The sequence below is a fragment of the Miniopterus schreibersii genome (genome assembly GCF_964146895.1).
Source record: "Miniopterus schreibersii genome assembly, chromosome: 8".
In the NCBI taxonomy this organism is placed as follows: domain Eukaryota; kingdom Metazoa; phylum Chordata; class Mammalia; order Chiroptera; family Miniopteridae; genus Miniopterus; species Miniopterus schreibersii.
The window spans coordinates 12,565,052-12,583,373 of record NC_138109.1 but is presented as its reverse complement, the minus strand read 5'-3'; the positions used below and the strand labels follow the sequence as shown (position 1 = coordinate 12,583,373).

At 55.0% G+C, this 18,322-nt stretch overlaps 1 protein-coding gene across 1 annotated transcript; it reads left to right on the top strand.

Annotated features, from left to right (window-relative positions):
* Positions 1-1,920: 1,920 nt before the first annotated feature.
* PADI6 (peptidyl arginine deiminase 6) lies at positions 1,921-17,490 on the top strand (the record flags this gene model as incomplete). Its single annotated transcript, XM_081145181.1, has 16 exons — positions 1,921-2,012; positions 2,705-2,888; positions 4,675-4,747; positions 7,264-7,331; positions 7,807-7,918; positions 8,639-8,764; positions 9,578-9,756; positions 10,019-10,122; positions 12,137-12,248; positions 13,171-13,278; positions 13,489-13,643; positions 14,193-14,349; positions 14,457-14,580; positions 14,768-14,838; positions 15,982-16,143; positions 17,257-17,490. 16 exons carry the CDS (start codon positions 1,921-1,923, stop codon positions 17,488-17,490), a joined length of 2,061 nt encoding a protein of 686 aa, XP_081001307.1.
* Between the last annotated feature and the right edge of the window lie 832 nt (positions 17,491-18,322).

The window sequence follows — 18,322 nt, the reverse complement described above, 5'->3', positions numbered from 1 at the left end:
TCTGTAAAATTGCTTTGTGGTTGCAAATCCCTCGTTTTGGTTGGAGAGCCTCATGGACACCTATTGGGTTATCTGTGGGAGAGATGAAGGTGGGGTGGGGATCATTTAGTCATTTTGCTGCATAAGAGTTTATTGAGCATCTACTATGTCCTGGACTTTTGTGTGAGCTGGGGATTAAGTGGTGAATGGGTAATCCCCTGGATGGGGGCAGGACCCCTTCTAGATCTCTCCAAGTCCCTTTAATGTCCAGAGAAACCAAGGGTGGCCCACCCTACTATGCTCAGACAGAGCCCTGGCACAAAGCAGGGCTCTCCGAGGGTTGGGAGGGACAGAGCTCCCAGGCTGTTCTGCTCCAGAACCCCAAGCTCCTCCCTCAGCAACCCCTCCCCAGCCTAACCATCGCTTCCCTGTAGCCATCTCTGGCCAGCTGTGTGAGCAGACGGGTGGGCAGGTGTGGACGGGCCCTTTGTGGTGAGATAAAATTTTGCCATTTTCAACCCAACCAGAGGGACTTTTAGGGTCTCTTTGCCAACCCCTTGCCTCCAAGACACCCCAAAGCAAAGTCACCCTGACAGTTATGCTGTGTGCTTAAAATCTCCAAGGAGGCATATTTTTACTTTTAATCCTGAATTTAAGAAGCCTGGCTGACCGAGCAGTCTTCACGCAGTATCCAGCTTATATCCACCATGCTGTTACAGGCGGGTTACTCATCGCAGTGTCGTGTGTCAGGGCAAAAAACTGAAAACAAATGCTTATGTGTATCTGTGATGGCATAGCCCTCTGTGGAATACTATACAGCCATTAAAAATGATAAGGGTGCTTTTTACGTACTGATACGAAGACCTTCTGCCTAAAGCGAGCAAAGCAAGGTAAGCAATGGTGTGTAGCATATAGTACCATTTATGTGAAAATGAGGAGGGGAGGACACACACACGTTTGTGTGGTCACACGTAACATCTACTTGCAAAGACATAGAAGAAATTGATGCCACTGGCTGCCTCCAAGTAAGGGAACAGAGTGGGTGAGAGACAGAGGCGGGAGGCTTCGTTGCAATCCCCTTTTGAACTTGGAACCATGCGAACATGGTACCTATTCAAGAATAACTATAAACCTCATTTAAAACATGAAATGGACACCATTTTGAAGGCAGGTGGTGAGTCCCTTGGGCTAGAGCAGGCGGTCTCATCTTCGCTCAGTGAGCTCGGGGGAGATGAGCAGCTGGTGAACTCGGCTCAGCATGGGCACCTCTGTTCATTCTACCAACACCTGCCGAGCCCCGCAGGGAGCTGGTGACACTGCGGACAAGGAGCTCCCCCTAATCACCTGGAGATGGGACCTGGCTTCCTGGGCCACACCCCAGACTTGCCAGGCCCAGGTTCTGCAATTTTAACAAGCCTCCCTGGGCATTTTTGCAACCACTAGAGCACTGAGAACCACTGGTCCAGCACTTTGCAGAGATCGCCTCCTCAATTTCCAGGAAACACACCCCTAGAACTGAAGCCCCAGAGCCTGGCGCTGCTACCAACCGCTGCCACCCTGACCACCACCCCATGCACCCCTGCAGATACTTGCTTCTGACAGCTTCCCGCTGAGTCAGTTCTCCAGCGCTGTGACCAGGTTGACGAGTCCCAGAGTCCCTCGTGCTCCCAGCTGAAGGCCAGAGACCTTAAGCAGCCAGCCTCGCACGGGCCTCGTGGCTGCAGGCACAAGCTGCCCAATAAATTGCGATGAAGGGGCTCTGACCCCACCTGTTCCTCTGCAGCCTCAGTGGAGAAAGGCGGTCACACCTGGGCAGGCGCTGGAGCCTCCTTAACAAGGGCGCGGCCTGGAGCCCATAAGAGGGGAGGGCAGGCCGCGGGAGCCCGGGGTCAGCTGAGGTGGTTGTGTCGGGTGAGGGTGGTTAGCCTAGAGGGCCCTGCCATGTCCTGCCAGAGCATCGTCCACCTGTCCCTGGGCAGCCCTGCCCACGCTATTTGTGTGGTGGGCATGGAGACCTGCCTGGATCTCAGCAGGTGAGGGGCTGGGGGTAGGTGTAGGCAGGAAGGCTGGCGCCTGGCTCCCCCCGGGGCTGCCCCTGAGCTGTGTGGGGTTTAGGGATTTTCTGCTTCCTCTGCATCTTCCCTGTCCTCCTGCCTTAGCTCAAGGGCCTCCCAGTCCTGACGCTGCAGGATTCTGACTCAAATCCTGTCTCTGCCCCTTGCGGGCTGTGGGACCTTAGATGAGTAGTGCCCTGCCCTCTCTCAGTCCCCTTACCTCTGAAATGGGGGTGAGGCTGCCTCTCAAGGGGGACTCCTGTACATTGGAGCCTCAGTGGGGTGACACACTCAAACAAGAGGCCAGGCCATCCTCGGGGTCATAGCACAGACCTCCCGAGTCCCAGGCCATGTCTTTTCTGCTACAGGGGTCCCTGTGGTTCTTTCCACCTTGGGAGTTAGGAGTTTATAAACAGGATGCAGCTCTGGTAATTTCTAGAGCACTGATGGGAGGGTGGCTCTGGGCTGGAGCTTGTCGGAGAGAGGACACAAGGGTCCTTAGAGTAAGGCTGAAGTTATTTTAGGACTCCCCCTAAAGCTGCCCTGAGGGTAAATTGGGGTGCCTCAGAACCCTAAGGAGAGAGGTTGGGTGGTCGTCCCCCTCTGTGCCAGCTGCAGTCTAGGCCGCGAAGGTGAGACTTGTGCCCTAAAGTCTGTCTTCGGGCAACCAGGTGTGCCCCGCGGCAGTGCACGTCCTTCACCGTCAGCGGCTCCCCGGGGGTCTCGGTGAGTGTCCGCAACAACGGCTCGGTAGCAACCAAGGAGGAGGCTGCCACCACCCAGTTGCCTCTGTCTGATCCCATGGACGTGCTGATGAAGATGACGTGCCCCAGCCCTGCCATCGACCACGACAAGGTAGGCTGGGGAGCGAGGCGGGTGGAGGGGCAGCTAACACAACCCCGGGGCTCCCTCTTCACAGCTGGTGTTTCCTGAGTCTGTGAAAAACTTGGAGCCAGGCGTTTTGCGTGTCTGATCTTTAATGCTTGCGACAAACCTGTGAGGTGGGCACTCCATGGCCCCACTTTACAGATAAAGAAACCAAGGCACTGAGAGGAAGTGCCCTGCCCATGCCAGTAACTGGCATTCAAGCTCAAACATGTCTGTTTCTGTGTGTGCTTCTGACCACGACGCTGGGCTCGCCTCCAAACGGGCTGCTTTTAAAATCTGCCTTAAAAGGTTTCGGCAGCAGAACTCCAATGAGCTTTTTGGCTAAGGCTGGTCTTCTGGAGGCGGAGAATGAAACTTAAGAGCTAATGTGTATTAAATGCATGCTATGTACTAGGTATCTTGTGCACAGAGATTGGCTTTTCCCCACTTTACATAAGAGGAAACTGAGGCTCAGAGTGACCTATCTAAGCTTAAATCGCATAACTAGAGTGGGGGCAGATCCAGGATTTGAGCCCAAGTCTGTGCCCTTTCTCCTGCGCAAGCTGGCTCCCTAATGGGACACCTGTGGCAGGCGGGTTTGACGTCCACCTGGTGGGACAGGCCGTCAGGCTCATGGTGGGTTAGGCATGGGTGGTGGTTCTGTGGTGGGAGCAGGTCACTCGTGCAGAGTAATTAGAAGCACCAGGGGCTCTAACACTCAACACCTGAGTCACAGTCCCCACCAATTACATCAACCTTGAGGCGGGGCCCCAGCATCTGTAGTTCACAGCTCCCCAGGTGACTCCACTGTGGTGCTGAGGGTGAGAATCAGATGAAGCAGGTTCAGGATTAGGGGCGTCCATGAGCAGAACCTGCAGGAGCGGTCTGCTGGGAGGTGGCAGAGGGTTCAGCTGGGATGGCAGGTAGGTGGTACATACCCATTCTGTGTGGCCTGGGCAGGGAATCCCCTAGAGGCAGGTAGTACACACTTAGACACTGAACCTGTGATGTGTCCCAGCTGATCCCAGGTGACCTGAGAAGCATTCTCTGTCCAGGGCTCAGCCTCCAGCACTGTCAGGAGTGGCCTATGGAGGGAGGTGCCTGACCTTGGAGGACCAGAGCTACCATTTAGGAACAGGTGGTGGTCACACACATCTAAGTATGGCCCTAGCTAATGTTTGGTTCTCCGGTTTGTGATGAAAGCCTTGTGGTCAAGGTCAATGGCTGAAGCGCAAGCCTTTGTCTGGGAGCAGAAGCTGGCTTGGGACACAGAAAAGAGCGAATTCCAAATCAATTCCCTCCGCAGGTGTCGCACTTCCTTTTGCGTGAGTGGCTTCACCTCCAGGAGGCCCCACATCCCCACTGCCCACCTCATGGGGTGACAGGTGAACCCCAGGAAGGGAGGTGTAGTTAGAAGGATGTGCGGCGTAGTTTAAAGCTTGACCTCCAAGCCAGGCAGCCTGGATCTCCGGTCCTGTGCTACCCCTTGCTGGATGAATGACAGGGCGAGTCCCTTGATCCCTCTGCCCTTGAGGGTAAAGCCTACCTGGAGGGGTTACGAGGCCTGAGCGTGGAAGTCCTTGGAGTGGTCATGGCATGTTAAACGGGCTCTTCACCTAGTCCGAGTTACAGCACAGTAGCCCTGTACCGGCTCAGAGCGAGCCGTCAGAAGCCGTAATGCAAGACCAAGGTCAGGGGCTGGACTCGAGTACACGGCCCAGGCCCTACTCCTGCCTTGCAGCGCTCCCGTGGGTTCTGGTTGCTGTCTCCGCAGGTCTTGGTCTCGTACTATCAGCCAGATGTGGAGGTCCCCGTGGCCACAGCTGAGCTCTACCTCACTGCCATTGGTGAGTGCTGTTCCCACCCCTGGAGAAGGGTGGGCTTGACAGAAGCCGGGGGCGGGGAAAGGGGCTCTCTCTGTAATGAGATGCCTTCCGCGGGTCCTGGGTGGATTCTCCGCATGCCCACGCATACTCCCTCCTCAGCTCAGCCGCTTCTCTCGCACCCTCAGCACTGCCGACCTAATTCTCTGCGAACAGAGGCAATAGGAGCATCCATGTGCTCCCGTCATCTACTCGCCTACCTGTCGGGTGCCAACCTTTGCCGCCTCGGTACAGTGGGTGACGTGTCTGGTTCAAGGCTTATCACACTAGATCCTTTCCCCTCTCACTTTCATTTAAGAACATTCCTTCAGTAATTCTTACCGATGTAGGATCCCACTACCCCTCGCCCCCTCTTCTGGATCAGTCCAGAACAAGCTATCGTGGCTACAATGCCTGTTCTCTTCAGGAATAAGCTGTACCATTGATTCTCTTAAATCCGATGCTGTGTTCTCTTCAAACTCGCTCCCCACCGCTCTGCTCCTGTGCAGCCAGCCACCTCTGCATCCTCAACTTCTCCCTTCCTCTGGAGCCTGCTCAAATCGGACACCCCCCACCACCACCACCCTTACTGAGGACCCTAAGAACTTCCTCACTGAGTCCAGTGGTCAACTCTGTCTTCCTCTGCCTTGGCCTTTGTCAGTGTTTAACACAACCGGTGACCTTTCCTTGATGTGTTTCACTTAACACTCCAGGGACCCTGCCCTCAGTTTCCCCCTTACCGAGCTGGCTGTTTCTTCTCAGATCCTTTGCTGGATCCTTCCTGGAGCCTGAAGTGTCCCTGGGGCTCAGGCAGTGCCCGGCATGTGGCTCTATAGACAGGTGACTCCCAAAACTCTAGCCAGGCCTCTCCCATAAACTTGGCTTGGCTGTCTGCTGACCCAACACAACGTCTAACCAACATCTCAAAACTGACACCTTGTTGTCCGGCTATTTCGGGCCAGAACTTGCCCATGCGGCCGGCTACATTGGTCAACAAAGTATTTAAAATTACTTAAATTAATGTAAGTGCAGACACGAGTTATCTCTTGACCATTCAGCAACGTTCGGACATGGAAACACGTGTATACTCGTGACCGGTCAGCAAGGTGTTTAATATATCCCAAATTGGGCTGAGTCTCTCCATCCCAAACACCGATTTTTAATTACCTTCCTCATCGCCGTAGATAGTAGTCGGTCCTTCTAGCCGACTCTCCGTTTGGCCCGTGTAGATCGGTGGATATTGTTGGCTCTGCCTTAAGTTCAGCTGGAATGCAGCTCCTCGCCACTTGCATTGCTCTTAGCCTGGTCCGAGTCACCGTCTTCTCTTGCACAGGTCCCCAGTGGGGCCCCCTGCTCCGCCCTTGCCCTTCCACAGGTCCAGTCTTAGCTCAGCCCCAGAGCAGCCCGCCTGTGAAAGGATATCGGATCATGTCTCCTTGGATCAAAGCCTCCCGCTGCCTCCATTTCCTCGCCTGAAAGCCAGTGTTACCCACAGAGCCTGCCTGAGGCAGCCCACGCGACCTCTAACCTGTGCCCCATTCTTCCCCGTGTTCATTCTGCTCTGGGCACAGTGGTGTCCTTGACCCTTGAACTTTCCACCTTGCACTACCTGTTCGGTTTGCTTTTACTTCAGATACTGACATGGATCACTTTGGGCCTCCTTCGGGTCTCTGTTCACGTTTCAACTTGGAAGACTTCTCTGACTTAAGACGGGGACGACCCGCTCCATCCCCTTGTTTCCACAGCACTTTTACCATTGGACACATGTGTATTTTATTTCTTCCTCCCCTGCCGCATGTGTGCTCACACACACCTTTGCACTTGAAGGAGACAGGGCCTGTCTTGCATGCGGCTGTACCCCTAGCACCCAGAACAGCACCTGGTGCGTAGCCAGCACTGGGTCCTGGGCATGCATGCCTGGCGCCAAGTATAGAGCAGCAACCAAGGTCAGTTCGCATGGCCCTGGCACTCCAGTTGAGAAATAGCATGTCGGGTGACAAAAGCTACAAATAAAAAAAGCCATACAGTGGTCACTTGGTGGGGAGGGGTAGAAAATGAAACATAAGACAGCAGGGAGAACCTCTATGGCGATACTTGGGCAGAGCCTGGGTCCTTAAGCTCTAAAGGGGCTTGCAATGGCCAGGTACTGAGCCCTTCCTATGTGTTAGAGTGCCAGGAGCTTTCTAGAAGGCTAGGGAGGTGAGCCCTTCCAGGTAGGAATCATCTGGGGAGAGGCCACCAGGCACAAAAGGACATCGTGACCACAGTGGACTTGTTTCGTGAGCGCCCAAGAGGTTGGGGGAAACACATCACTACTTGGGCCTCTGTGGGCTTGCTCACGAGAAGGGGTCTGTCTCTGAGGAATGTTTTCTAAGCCTCCAGCATGCCTGAAAGGCTGGATGGCCCTGCTACCAGCCTTGGGCAGCCCTGGGGGATTAGCTGCAGCTTCGAGGCTAAGTCCAGCAGGTCCAGGGGCCTGAGACCTTTCCCTCCTGTTGCAGTGGTCTCCCTGGATGTGGATATCTACCGCAGAGGGCAAGTTGAGACAACAATTGACCATCGGGCTAAGGTGAGGCTGCTGGGGAAGGGTGCAGATGGGGGCCCCTGAGTCAGATCTGGCCAACGACCTATTTGACCTTCACGGTGTCTGTTAAGTCACCTGCTGCAACACAAATCAGAGCTGAAGTCGACCTCTAGCTTTTTCAAAAAACTAGAATGTCTAGCAATGCTAGGTTCATATCCAAGCCTGGTAATATAGTCAACCAGAGCACAGGGTTAGCTGCCCCCGTCAGATGGGCATGTCTCCTCCACTTGGACTCAGTCCCTGCTTCCCCTGACACTAGGTAGAAAACTGGTAGCCCATCCCTAGATATTGGTCCACTTACCTGATGTTACCTTCAAGGTACTTGAGTTGGTAGATTCTGACCTGGAGGTTCCTGTCACCCTGAAGAAAGGCCTGGCTCTGCCCCTGGTTGGGGGAAAGCATCTGGGAAGCAGAGGATTTTACCTGACATCTTCCTGAACCCACATTCCTGTCTTTGCAGAAAAACTGGGTCTGGGGTCCCAATGGTTGGGGCGCCATCCTGCTTGTGAACTGCAGCCCCGCTGACATTGTCCAGCTCATAGACAAGACTAAGAAGGTGTTCTTTTCGGAGGGTAAGAAAGAACTGGCCACTGACCTGGGACTACTGCCACCTTTCCTCCTTGAGTTCTGCCTTACCCTGGGACTTCACTGCCCACCCCTCAGCAAACACAGATTCTAGGCCTATGTCTCCATTCGGGGTCAATCAAGTCTCTTATCAATGGCTTGAAGCTTGTAAGAGACCCTGTGGCCCCATGGGAAGGGCATGGGATCTGATGTCAGTCAGTAAACTGTTAACTTCCTGGCTATGAACTTGAGCATGTTAACTTCCCTGGCCCTTGTTTTGCCACCTGTAAAATGGGCCTGACACAGTTGGCCTTTCAAGGTCAGGGAGAAGACTAAATGAAGACACACAGGGGTGTATGAGACTCTTCCTAAAAACCCTCTTGTCGCCTGGGGCAGGAACTCTAAGGCAAAAGCTACCTCGGATCTGGTCCTGACGTGGTTGGGACCTAGGTTCTAGGTCTCAGCAGTAGAACAGATGTCCTGGTTCACACCAAGGCTGGGGGCAACCCTTGCTGAACTGACTGTGCCAGGCCCTGTTCTAGGTGTTTGTGTACTGCCATATGGGGTCAAAGCCATCCTCACTCAAAGTGGGCCCGAGGCGTAAAACGTGATGCAGGCCTGGGCCAGAGCGGGAGGCAGAGGGTCCTTGGCACTCCAATGCACAAGCCCCCCACCCCCTGGAGCCCTGGCCTCCAGAATCCCTGAACCTCGCCTTGTCTCTTGCCCAGAAATTAAGAATCTGTCCCAGATGGTACTGAACGTTCAGGGGCCCAGCGGCATTTTCAAGAACCACCGGCTGGTTCTCCACACCTCCAAGGAAGAGGCAGGGAAGGCGAGAGTCTACCTGGCCCAAGGTGAGTTCTTGCAGCGGCTCCAGCTCTACTCTCTCACCTCCAGGTGAGTGGTGGCCATACCCTGACCCGGTACAGTCCCCTCAAACCCATTGAGGATCTAGAGATGCAGGTCAGGGTCTCTGTTGTGGCCGAACTTGTACCTCTAGGATCATCTGGCTGCCACCATCAACAAACACAGTCTACACACATGGGTGGGTCATTGTACCCCCAGGCCACTTTCCCCAGTGGAGGTGATGACGGTCGCTATCCTGTCGGATTTTCATATCTGGAGGAAGAGACATGCACAGTAGCTAAAACAGTAGCTACTACCTTATGCAGATTAGATGATGGCTCCTGCCCATTTCTCCTGCCAGAATCCACCTTCATTTCTGAACCAGAACCCCACTAGATTGTTTCTGGAATGCAGAGGCCAAGAAGGCAGGTGCAGCGAGGCTGGCATGTCCACCTTGGGCTCCACGCCACACACTGCCACCTTCAGCCCCTATCAACCTGGCAGGCAGGGGGCCTGCCCCTATTCTATAAAGGTTTAAGGACTGTTGGGTTAGAGAGGGGACATGTCCACCTCCAGCAAAATGCCCTTGAATGAGCAAGTCAAGGGAGGCCCAGGGGCAGGGAGGGGGAAGAAGGTGGATGTGGAACCTGGTGGAAGACTTGCCTCATCCAGTCTGACCCCCTCAAGGCCAGCAGAGAAGCCTCCCCCTTACCCCCAATCTACACATGGCCAGCAGCAGCAAGATGTGAGAAAGGAGCCGGTACCCTGGGCCGTCGGGTGTGGTGACAGCTGGTCTGTCCATGCTCTTCCTTCCTTCCTAGAAGCCGACTCCAGCACCTGCGAGCTGGTGCTGGGGTCTGGCCTGTACACCTACACCCTGGCCCCCCTGGACAGCCACTTAAAGGAAACCTTCTACGTGGAAGCCACGGAGTTCCCGTCCGCCAGCTTCTCTGGCCTGATCTCCTACTCGGTGTCTCTGGTGGAAGAGTCTCGGGACCCGGTAAGTCCCGGAGGAGACACGCCGCCCTCGGAGCAGGGATTGTGTGGGAAGGGACATCTCTCCCAGCTGGGAGGAGGAGAGGGGAGGACAAGGCTTGGCGGGTGGAGCTGGGGTCTCCTGCCACCTTTGGAGGAAGGAGCAGCAGAGGACAGGTGAGCGCCTGGAGGTGGGCTGGACTGAGCACCTGGAGGCCCGGGGTCGGGTCGGGGAAGAAGCTGGGTGTGGAATCGGGTCGCCAACAGGACCGTGCCTTCTATCGCAGTTAGTTCCAGAGACCCTGGTATACAAGGACACGGTAGTGTTCCGGGTGGCTCCTTGCATCTTTACCCCAAGCACCCAGATGCCTCTAGAGGTCTACCTGTGCAGGTACGATCCCCTTGGGCTGTCTGTGCCAGGCCGCTTCTGTCCCTAGTACCCACTTCTGTCTGTCTGCGGGGAGTTAAGAGGGCTAGACTTCTCACCAGGAAAGTGAAATCCCTCCCCCCCAGCTGCCTGGTCCCCAATATGGTCTTCAATGCCAGTCTGAGCACTTACAGCAGTGAGGTCCCTCCCCTGGTCAGAGATAGAAACATCAATGATGGGGGTCACTGACTGGCTACCTCCTGCACGCCCCCTGCTGGGGATCGAGCCTGCAACCTGGGCATGTGCCCTGACTGGAAATCGAACTGGGATCTCCTGGGTCATAGGTAGATGCTCAACCGCTGAGCCACACCGGCCAGGCCCCCCCTGGTCTCATAAGGAGAGACGGACAAGTAAACAGCATGACTTCAGGTAGTATCAGGTGCCATAAAGCAATGTAAAAGGAATGGCAAGGACGAGGGTGTTCTGGGGGCAGCAAGGAGGCCTGTAGAGCTAGAAGAAAGCAGGTGACAGGAGGAAGGAGGGGAGGAGACAAGGACAGGGCTAGGGCCAGTGGGGCCTGGGACCCTGTGTGTCAGGGCATGACCTTGGGGCTGTAACAGACCCCAAATACGATGGTTTAAAGTTAACCAGTGTTTAAGACCTTTTTAGGTTGACAACTTGGAGAGAAGCCCATGGAGACAGGCTTCCCCACAACCAAAGTTACTGAAGAGACCGAAGCGCAGAATCAGGTCTAACCAGGGCTGGAGGTTTGCCAGGCGAACAAACCCAGGTAGACGGTGGACAGGGTGTAATTATGATGCATTGTAGCCTCAGAGCCAGATAAGAAAGGTGGAGAAACGGGGTGATGGGAATGGGAGCAGTCGCGGGTCAGAGGTCCCTATGAGGTCAAGCTGCTGGCCCAGCATCTAGATGGGGCGAGCATGGGAGCTGGAGGGGGTGGAACTGACAGGTCACAATCTTGGAGGTGGTGCGACTGTTGGGGCTAGGAGGCTGAGGAAGGGTAGATAAGATCTGTCAAGTGAAGGGGACTTAAAGAGGTCGTGATGGCCCGGAGGCAGCAACACATGTAGAGGGGGACCACCTGCCTCCTCCGGGCCCCTGGGGTATAAAAGAAAAATGGCTCTTCATGGGAGGGCTCTTCATGGGAGGGCTGCGAGGGGAGCAGGGTCCTCAGGGGAACACCCGGTATTCAGGCACGGCTTGATCCAGCTTAGCCACAGGTGGCCGTGACGCTGGGGCTGCCCACCCTCACCCCCGCACACATCCCCAAGACTGCTCTAGACCTTACCAGCCTGATCAGCTCCCTGTAGCCTCGTAGACCGAGATACGGCGTTTTTGGAACAGTAACAAAGAGTAGCAATTCAAGGTTTATACCTAGAACCAGGTTAGAATCTCAGTGTTGACACTGCCTAATAGTGTGACTTTTCTGGCATTCAACAAAATGGGTGATCTTTTTAAACAGCCGCATACATCACTGTTTCTCTCCAAGGAACAAATGTACATCAGGGACTGGTATGACAGTGCTAAGATCCCAGGGTTCAAGACCCACCCCCTGCTTCTTGTATAAATATGACAACCTTGTTGGCCATCTCAAGGGGACACCTAGCTTGACTTCTCGGGGGAAAAATACAGCCCCTCGGGGAGAGGAGTAGGCCCACTGGGTAGACACAGGCCAGGAGAGCCTGGGGCGGCTCCCAAACTGCCTGGGGCAGGGGGTAGAAGGTACTTGCAGGATAGGGACAGAGCAGGGTCCTAGGCCACCAGAGTGGGGACGGATACTAATAGTTCTGGACCAGACTCTGCCATGAGCTAAGCAGAGTGATGCTGGGCAAGATGTGCTCTGTGCTACCAGCCTGTGCTCTCTGAGGATGAGGGACAGCCACTCTGCATCTCTCCTGGGTGGGGACATAATCTCTTCTGACCAGAAGGAGGTGCCCCCTTCCCTGGGGCAGCAAGGTCATGATGGGGGTGGGGGCATGCCTCGAAGACCTCAGAGCTGGCTTATCTCCTGTGGCAGAGAGCTGCAGGTCCAGGGTTTTGTGAACACGGTCACGGAGCTCAGCGAGAGGAGTAACAGCCAGGTGGCGTCTGTCTACGAGGACCCCAACCGCCTGGGCAGGTGGCTCCAGGTAACGCCCCACCTGTCTGTGGGGGAGGGACGGGGGGATTCTGACTGCAGCCGGTACAAAGACCATCTCAGGCTTCCATTCGATCTTCCCAGCAAAGCTAAGCCTAACTAAGGCGTCTTTGTTTGTAGGACTTCAGTGGAAGCTCATATAAAACGGCCTTGCCCGAGTCACAGCCCCTAAGGAACAGAGCTTAGATCTAACTTCTTCCTACTCGGAATGCTCGTGGTTGAGACCTCAGAACACCTAACCCTAACTAACCCCTAGGCAGCTGAGGGATCTGGTGCCCTCAGCTACAGGCTGTCAGAGCTGGCACATTGCTTGGGGGGGGGGACACTAGGCAGCCAGATCAGAGTGAAGAGGTCAGAGGCAGGTAAGCACTGGGACCTCTTCAGCTAAAGCAGGGAATAGAAAAGTCTAGAGCAAGATGGGATGCCATTGGCCAGTTCGAATCAGGGGTGCAAATGTCCTGATTTAGGTTTGAAAAGACCTCTCCAGCTGAGAAAGAACAGTTCTTAGGGGCAAGAATAGAAGAGAAACTGTCTGGAGGCCCTGGCAGTAGCTTGGGGAGGAGGTGGTGGCAGCTTCCCCAAAGGGCATCAGGGATGCGTCCGCTCAGAATGTACTTTAGAAGTAAAGCCAACCAGCTTTGTTCCTGGATTTGGTGCAGACAATGATAATCCAGGTGACTCACATTTTAAACTTGATGGATGGGAGAATAGGTCAGGAAAAGCCCCCAAGAAGGAGCCATTCCTGAGCTGAGCTTGGAGGTTGAGTAGGAGTTGGCAGGAAGAAAGGGTTCTTATTGCCCTCCTCTGGAGGTGGCCCGGGCACAGGGAGCACTGTGCCAGGCAAGTTGGACATAGGCAGGAAAGCAGCTGATGGAGCGAGAAGACATCACAACTTGTTTTCCTGTCCCCTCCAGGATGAAATGGCCTTCTGCTACACCCAGGCCCCCCACAAGACAATTTCCTTGGTCCTCGACACCCCTCGGGTCGCCAAGCTCGAAGATTACCCCATGAAATACTCACTGGTGTGGGGCTCGGTTTGGCTGATCTGAACTCGATCCAACCTCTCAGGCCTGGTGCCTGCCCAGGAAGGATGGGGTGTCAAGGGAGAGGGCCCAGGTGGCCTCTGAGGGCAGAGGGTGTGGGAATCTACCTGAGAGTCTAGGTTAGGGGTAAGACGGGGTCTTAAAGCCCATCTCCCCTAACACCCCCACCCTGGCTGGGTCTCCTTCTAGAGCCCGGGGATTGGCTACATGACCCACTGCACCGATGACGATAGGGTGGCCAGCATGGATTCCATTGGGAACCTGATGGTGTCCCCACCTGTCAAGGTCAAAGGGAAGGAGTATCCTCTAGGCAGGATCCTCATTGGCAGCAGCTTTTACCCCAGGTGAGGCCAAGAGGTCAGATGTCTTAAAACTAAAGGGGCCTGTAGTCACCTGGCTCTGACTCCCATGTGACTCAGCAGGTCCTCTGCCCTGGACCATTCCTTAAACGCTCACATAAGGATGTTTGTCTGCAAATCACGTAGGAGACTGAAAGGAGAAAAAGCAAACTACTCGTCCTCTGAGTGGTGGTTCCAGGGTTTAAGTTGAAGCCTGCTAAACTCTGCTGGCCTACTGACCCAACAGGATGCCACTTCCACAGGATGTGGACTTCTAGGGGGCCACCCTCAAGGCTAGGCTTCTTGGTGGCCATTCAGCTAAAGCCAGGAAGTACAGTGTCCCAGGGCCCAGTCTTTTTTCGAGAATCTCTCGGCTCAGTCCTGAGTTAGGCCAAAGTAAGGGATTCTTAATAACCGCCTTCCCCTATGGACCAGTTGCTTGAGCCCAATGGTTGAAGCAGCCAGGCTGCCTGAAGGTAGCCATTCAGCAAGTCGTCGGCGGCCAGCCCGGGCCATGCTGGCTCTCAAGGGCTGTTCCTTCCCTCTTCCCTTTAGCAAGGACGGCCGGGACATGAGTAAGGCCCTCCGGGAGTTCCTCTATGCCCAGCAAGTCCAGGCCCCGGTGGAACTCTTCTCGGACTGGCTGATGGTCGGCCACGTGGATGAGTTCATGTGCTTCATCCCCAAACAGGTCAAGAGTGAAGACGAAAAGGTCTGTGTTGGGGACTGCGGAGGGCGGGGCGTCTCCCACCCTCCTTCGGAGACCCTCGGCAGCTTCTGGAGGGGAAGCCAGCGTCTGACCCTAGTTCTGTCTTCCAGGACTTTTGCCTGCTCCTGGCCAGCCCCAGCTCCTGCTACAAACTCTTCCAGGAGAAACAGAAGGAGGGCTATGGAGACATGCCTCTGTTTGAAGAAGTGAGGGAGGATCAGCTCCTCTCTAACGGTAGGGGACAAACAGCAACAGAATGGAGGCCCGCCCCTATTCCCCGGGTGTCCTTCCCAGTCATTTGATGACCTTCTTTCCAGGTAGAAAGGTTCCCAGGGCAGCAGAAAAGCATAGCGTGCACTGTGTTAGAACACCTTACCCAGCTCTGTGCTATGTTGCCTGCCTGCCTTTCTTCTTCCCCCAGGGAGGGAGGCCAAAACTATCAACCAACTTCTGGCTGATGAAAATATGAAAACGCAGAACGACTATGTGGAGGTAGGGGCCAAGGATGTGAGGGACCTTCTCCAGAAAGTGGGGGGATGCACTGACGATCGAGACAGGCTCTTAATTGAACTACAATAGCCCAAGCATCTTGCAAGATACGTTACTGTAATCCTCGAAATAACCGTGGGAAGTTAAACCCATCTTGTGTATGACAGGCTCAGACCAAGTCGATGAGTTGGGGAAGTGGGTTTGAACCCATGGGACTGCCAAGTTCATGCTTCATGCACTATTACTCATAGCATCTTACCAAAAAACAGTGCTGTAGCTCAGCAGCCTGCAGCAGAGGCCCCCACCCATGACTTCTCTAAGAAGCTGAGTCCAGAGGCTTAGGGCCTTCAGCTCGGTGCTCAGAATCACCCAGCACCTTGGATCTCTGAAAGTGTGGATCACAGACTGTGAGAAGCACAGGAGTTCCCAGAAGAGATCACTTAACTTCTAGAAGGGAAGCCAAGGCTGGAGAAGGGCAGTTGCCCGGGGTCACATGCTCAACACAAAAATGCTTTGCCCACTGGGTCTTTATGGCTCCTGGCCAAGGTGTGTTCAGTGCCATAGTGCACTGGTGCTCTAACCTTTGCCAAAACAGGGAAGGCTTCCTGGCACAGCAGGGTGGGTGCCAGCCAGGCATGGTGTTGGAGCAGCCCTTGACAGTATCCTGGGTATAGTGGTCATGAGCCCTGTGTCAGACCACGGAAATGCTCAGGTGTTGGGCATCGCCTGGTCTGAGCAGAGAAGTGCCCTGGATGGGGACCCCTAGTCTTGTCCCTTCCTGAGGGAAGCAGAGTGCCACAGTCTGAGGACTTATGCCCTTTCCTGGACCGCTAACCCTCTGCCCTTGCCCAGGTTCCCCACCGTGGCCAGGCTTGAGCGCCAAAGGGAACCCATGCTATAGAATTAGGACTAGTAGCTGCCCCAGTGCTCACTGGCTGTGGGATCCTGGCCTCTCAGTACCAGGCCTTTCCTCTGAATTCCCATTTCCTCTCAGAAAAAGGGAACTGTGCCCTCTCATCAGAGGCTGGCATGCCACATAAGGGTCCCCCACACGAGGAAAGGTGGGAGGTGCTTCAGGCCACTCGCTTCCATTCCCACGATCTCACACCTCTCCCGGCCCACCCACCCACCCTTCCTGCCCTGCAGAAGTGCATTAACCTCAACCGAGACATCCTGAAGCGGGAGCTGGGCCTGCTGGAGAGGGACATCATTGATATCCCACAGCTCTTCTGCCTGGAGCAGCTGACCAACATACCCTCCAGCCAGCAGACCTCGAAACTCTATGCGAGAGCCTACTTCCCCAACCTGGTGAGAGGCAGGGGTGGCTGGCCCCTGGGTGGGGGCTGTTCAGCCAATTGGCTGGTCCCCTGACCCATTGGGAGAGGAAGTACGGTGGAAGGAGTCCTGCGCCCCCACCATGGAGCAGTGAGGAGGGCCCAGGCTGGGTGACTTGCCAAGCAGTGACCATGGGCTGGGCCTCGGGCTAATCACCAGCATTAGGAGTCACTGTGCAGCCCGCCTCACAGGCCAGGATGCTGTGCTGCCACCAGACTCGATGGGGCCGAGCCATCTGCCGGCCGAGGCCATGGGCGAGCTCCCAGAGATGGGGCCTTCCTGTCCACATAGCCTGTGACCAGGGCAGCACCGGGACACGGAAGCGCTCACACAGTAACACTGCTGTGTTGGCTAGGGGAGGAGTTGGGGGGGGGGTGCATGTATGAGACCCCTGCTGTGCCAAGCCCACTCCACCTCTGGCCTACATCTGACCTTTCTCACAACTGGGACCCACCAAGCAGGCACTTGGCATGAATTCTGAGACACTTGGGTTCATCAGTTCCTTAAACACTTGCAGATCTCTTTTCAGGCCCAGGGACACAGGCCCTGCGTCCATCAATCACACATGGGTATCTGTTAATTTTAAAAGACTGATGTCCCTCTGGGCATGAAATAGGAGCCCCTTGGAGGCCCTCAGAGCAGGTGCAGGCTGTGGTGGGAGTTGCTGTAAGGAAGAGATGCTAGAGATGTAAAAAATGGACAAAGCCAATGCCAAAGCTAAGGGCAGGGGAACATTCCAGTAGAGGTAGGCAAGATTATGGTGCAAATGAGACTAAAGGCCAGATTGAGAGAGGTGGGAGGAAGAAGCAGCCAGGGAAGTTGGCAAAACCAGACCTTGGCCAGGCAGGATTTTAGTTTTGCTATTGGGAATCTCACAGGGGCCACTGGGCGCTTAAGCAGAAGTGTGTTGGACTTGCCAGGATCTGTGATTTGTGCATGAACACAGGCCTGCAGAGGTGCTGGTGTGTGCTTGCTTTCCTGGTCTGGTCCAATCGCAGAGGCAGCTGGGTTTCCCCTTGCACTGAACCCAATAGTACTTTCTTTCGTGGCTCCAGCCCACGAGACCTTGCCCATCCTGTCTGACAGATGCAGGTGATTGTGATGGGCAAGAACCTGGGCATCCCCAAGCCCTTTGGGCCCCAGATCAAGGGTACCTGCTGCCTAGAAGAAAAGGTCTGTCAGTTGCTGGAGCCCCTGGGCTTCCAATGCACCTTCATTAACGACTTTGACTGCTACATGACTGAAATCGGAGACTTCTGCGCCTGTGCCAACGTCCGCCGGGTTCCCTTTGCCTACAAATGGTGGAAGATGGTGCCTTAGACCCAAGCCTAGCACTGCTGGCCCTACCCCAGCATAAATGGCCACTGTCACTCTCTGCCCGGGGGGACTAGAGAGTTGAGACACCACTCCTTCTTTACCCTGTTCCCCCACCCCTCAGAATCCAGTTGGGGGGGCAAATGCCACAGCTCAAACCCCTTGGGTAAAGATAAACTCTTCAGCTAAGGAGTGGTTACTAGCTACCCATTAAAGCTCTAGCTGTTCTGAATGCATTTTGGCAGTGGCTGCCTTATTTGGGGGAAGGGGTGGCAGCGAAGGATGGAGATCTGAGCAGCTGGGACACCTGTGGTTGGGCTGTCCCACTCGTTGGGGCAGGGAACTAGGTGAACAAGTTGCTGTGTCTACTTCATTGTCCAGTGGAAAGTGGTAGGAATGAGTTTGAAGAGCATGAGACAAGCCAGGTCTGGAAGTTTGAGCCTAATGGGACAGCCCAGGAGAGGTGGTACCCTGCCTTGTGAGCACTTGGCTTTGTCAAAAAGTGGCCCTGGTCTCCTTGGGGTCCCCAGGTGTAGCCTGAGGGACAAGGTACCTCAAGGGCAGGCCTGGTTGACTCCCATTATGCCTGTGTCCTAGAAGACACAGAAGACACTCGGGGACCTGAAGCTGCCGATTCCCATCTGCCTGCCTGTGTTAATGGCACAAAGATGCTATTAAATGATTCTGAGAAGCTATAATCATGGCTTTCCCCACCCTGCCCCTCCTCCAGCTGATGGGAAACTCCAAACAGTCTAGGAGCTTGGAATGGAGACAGTGCCTCCTGGGAGGGGCGGGTCTGATGACATCAAATAGCCAATATCCAAGACTCCACAAGTAA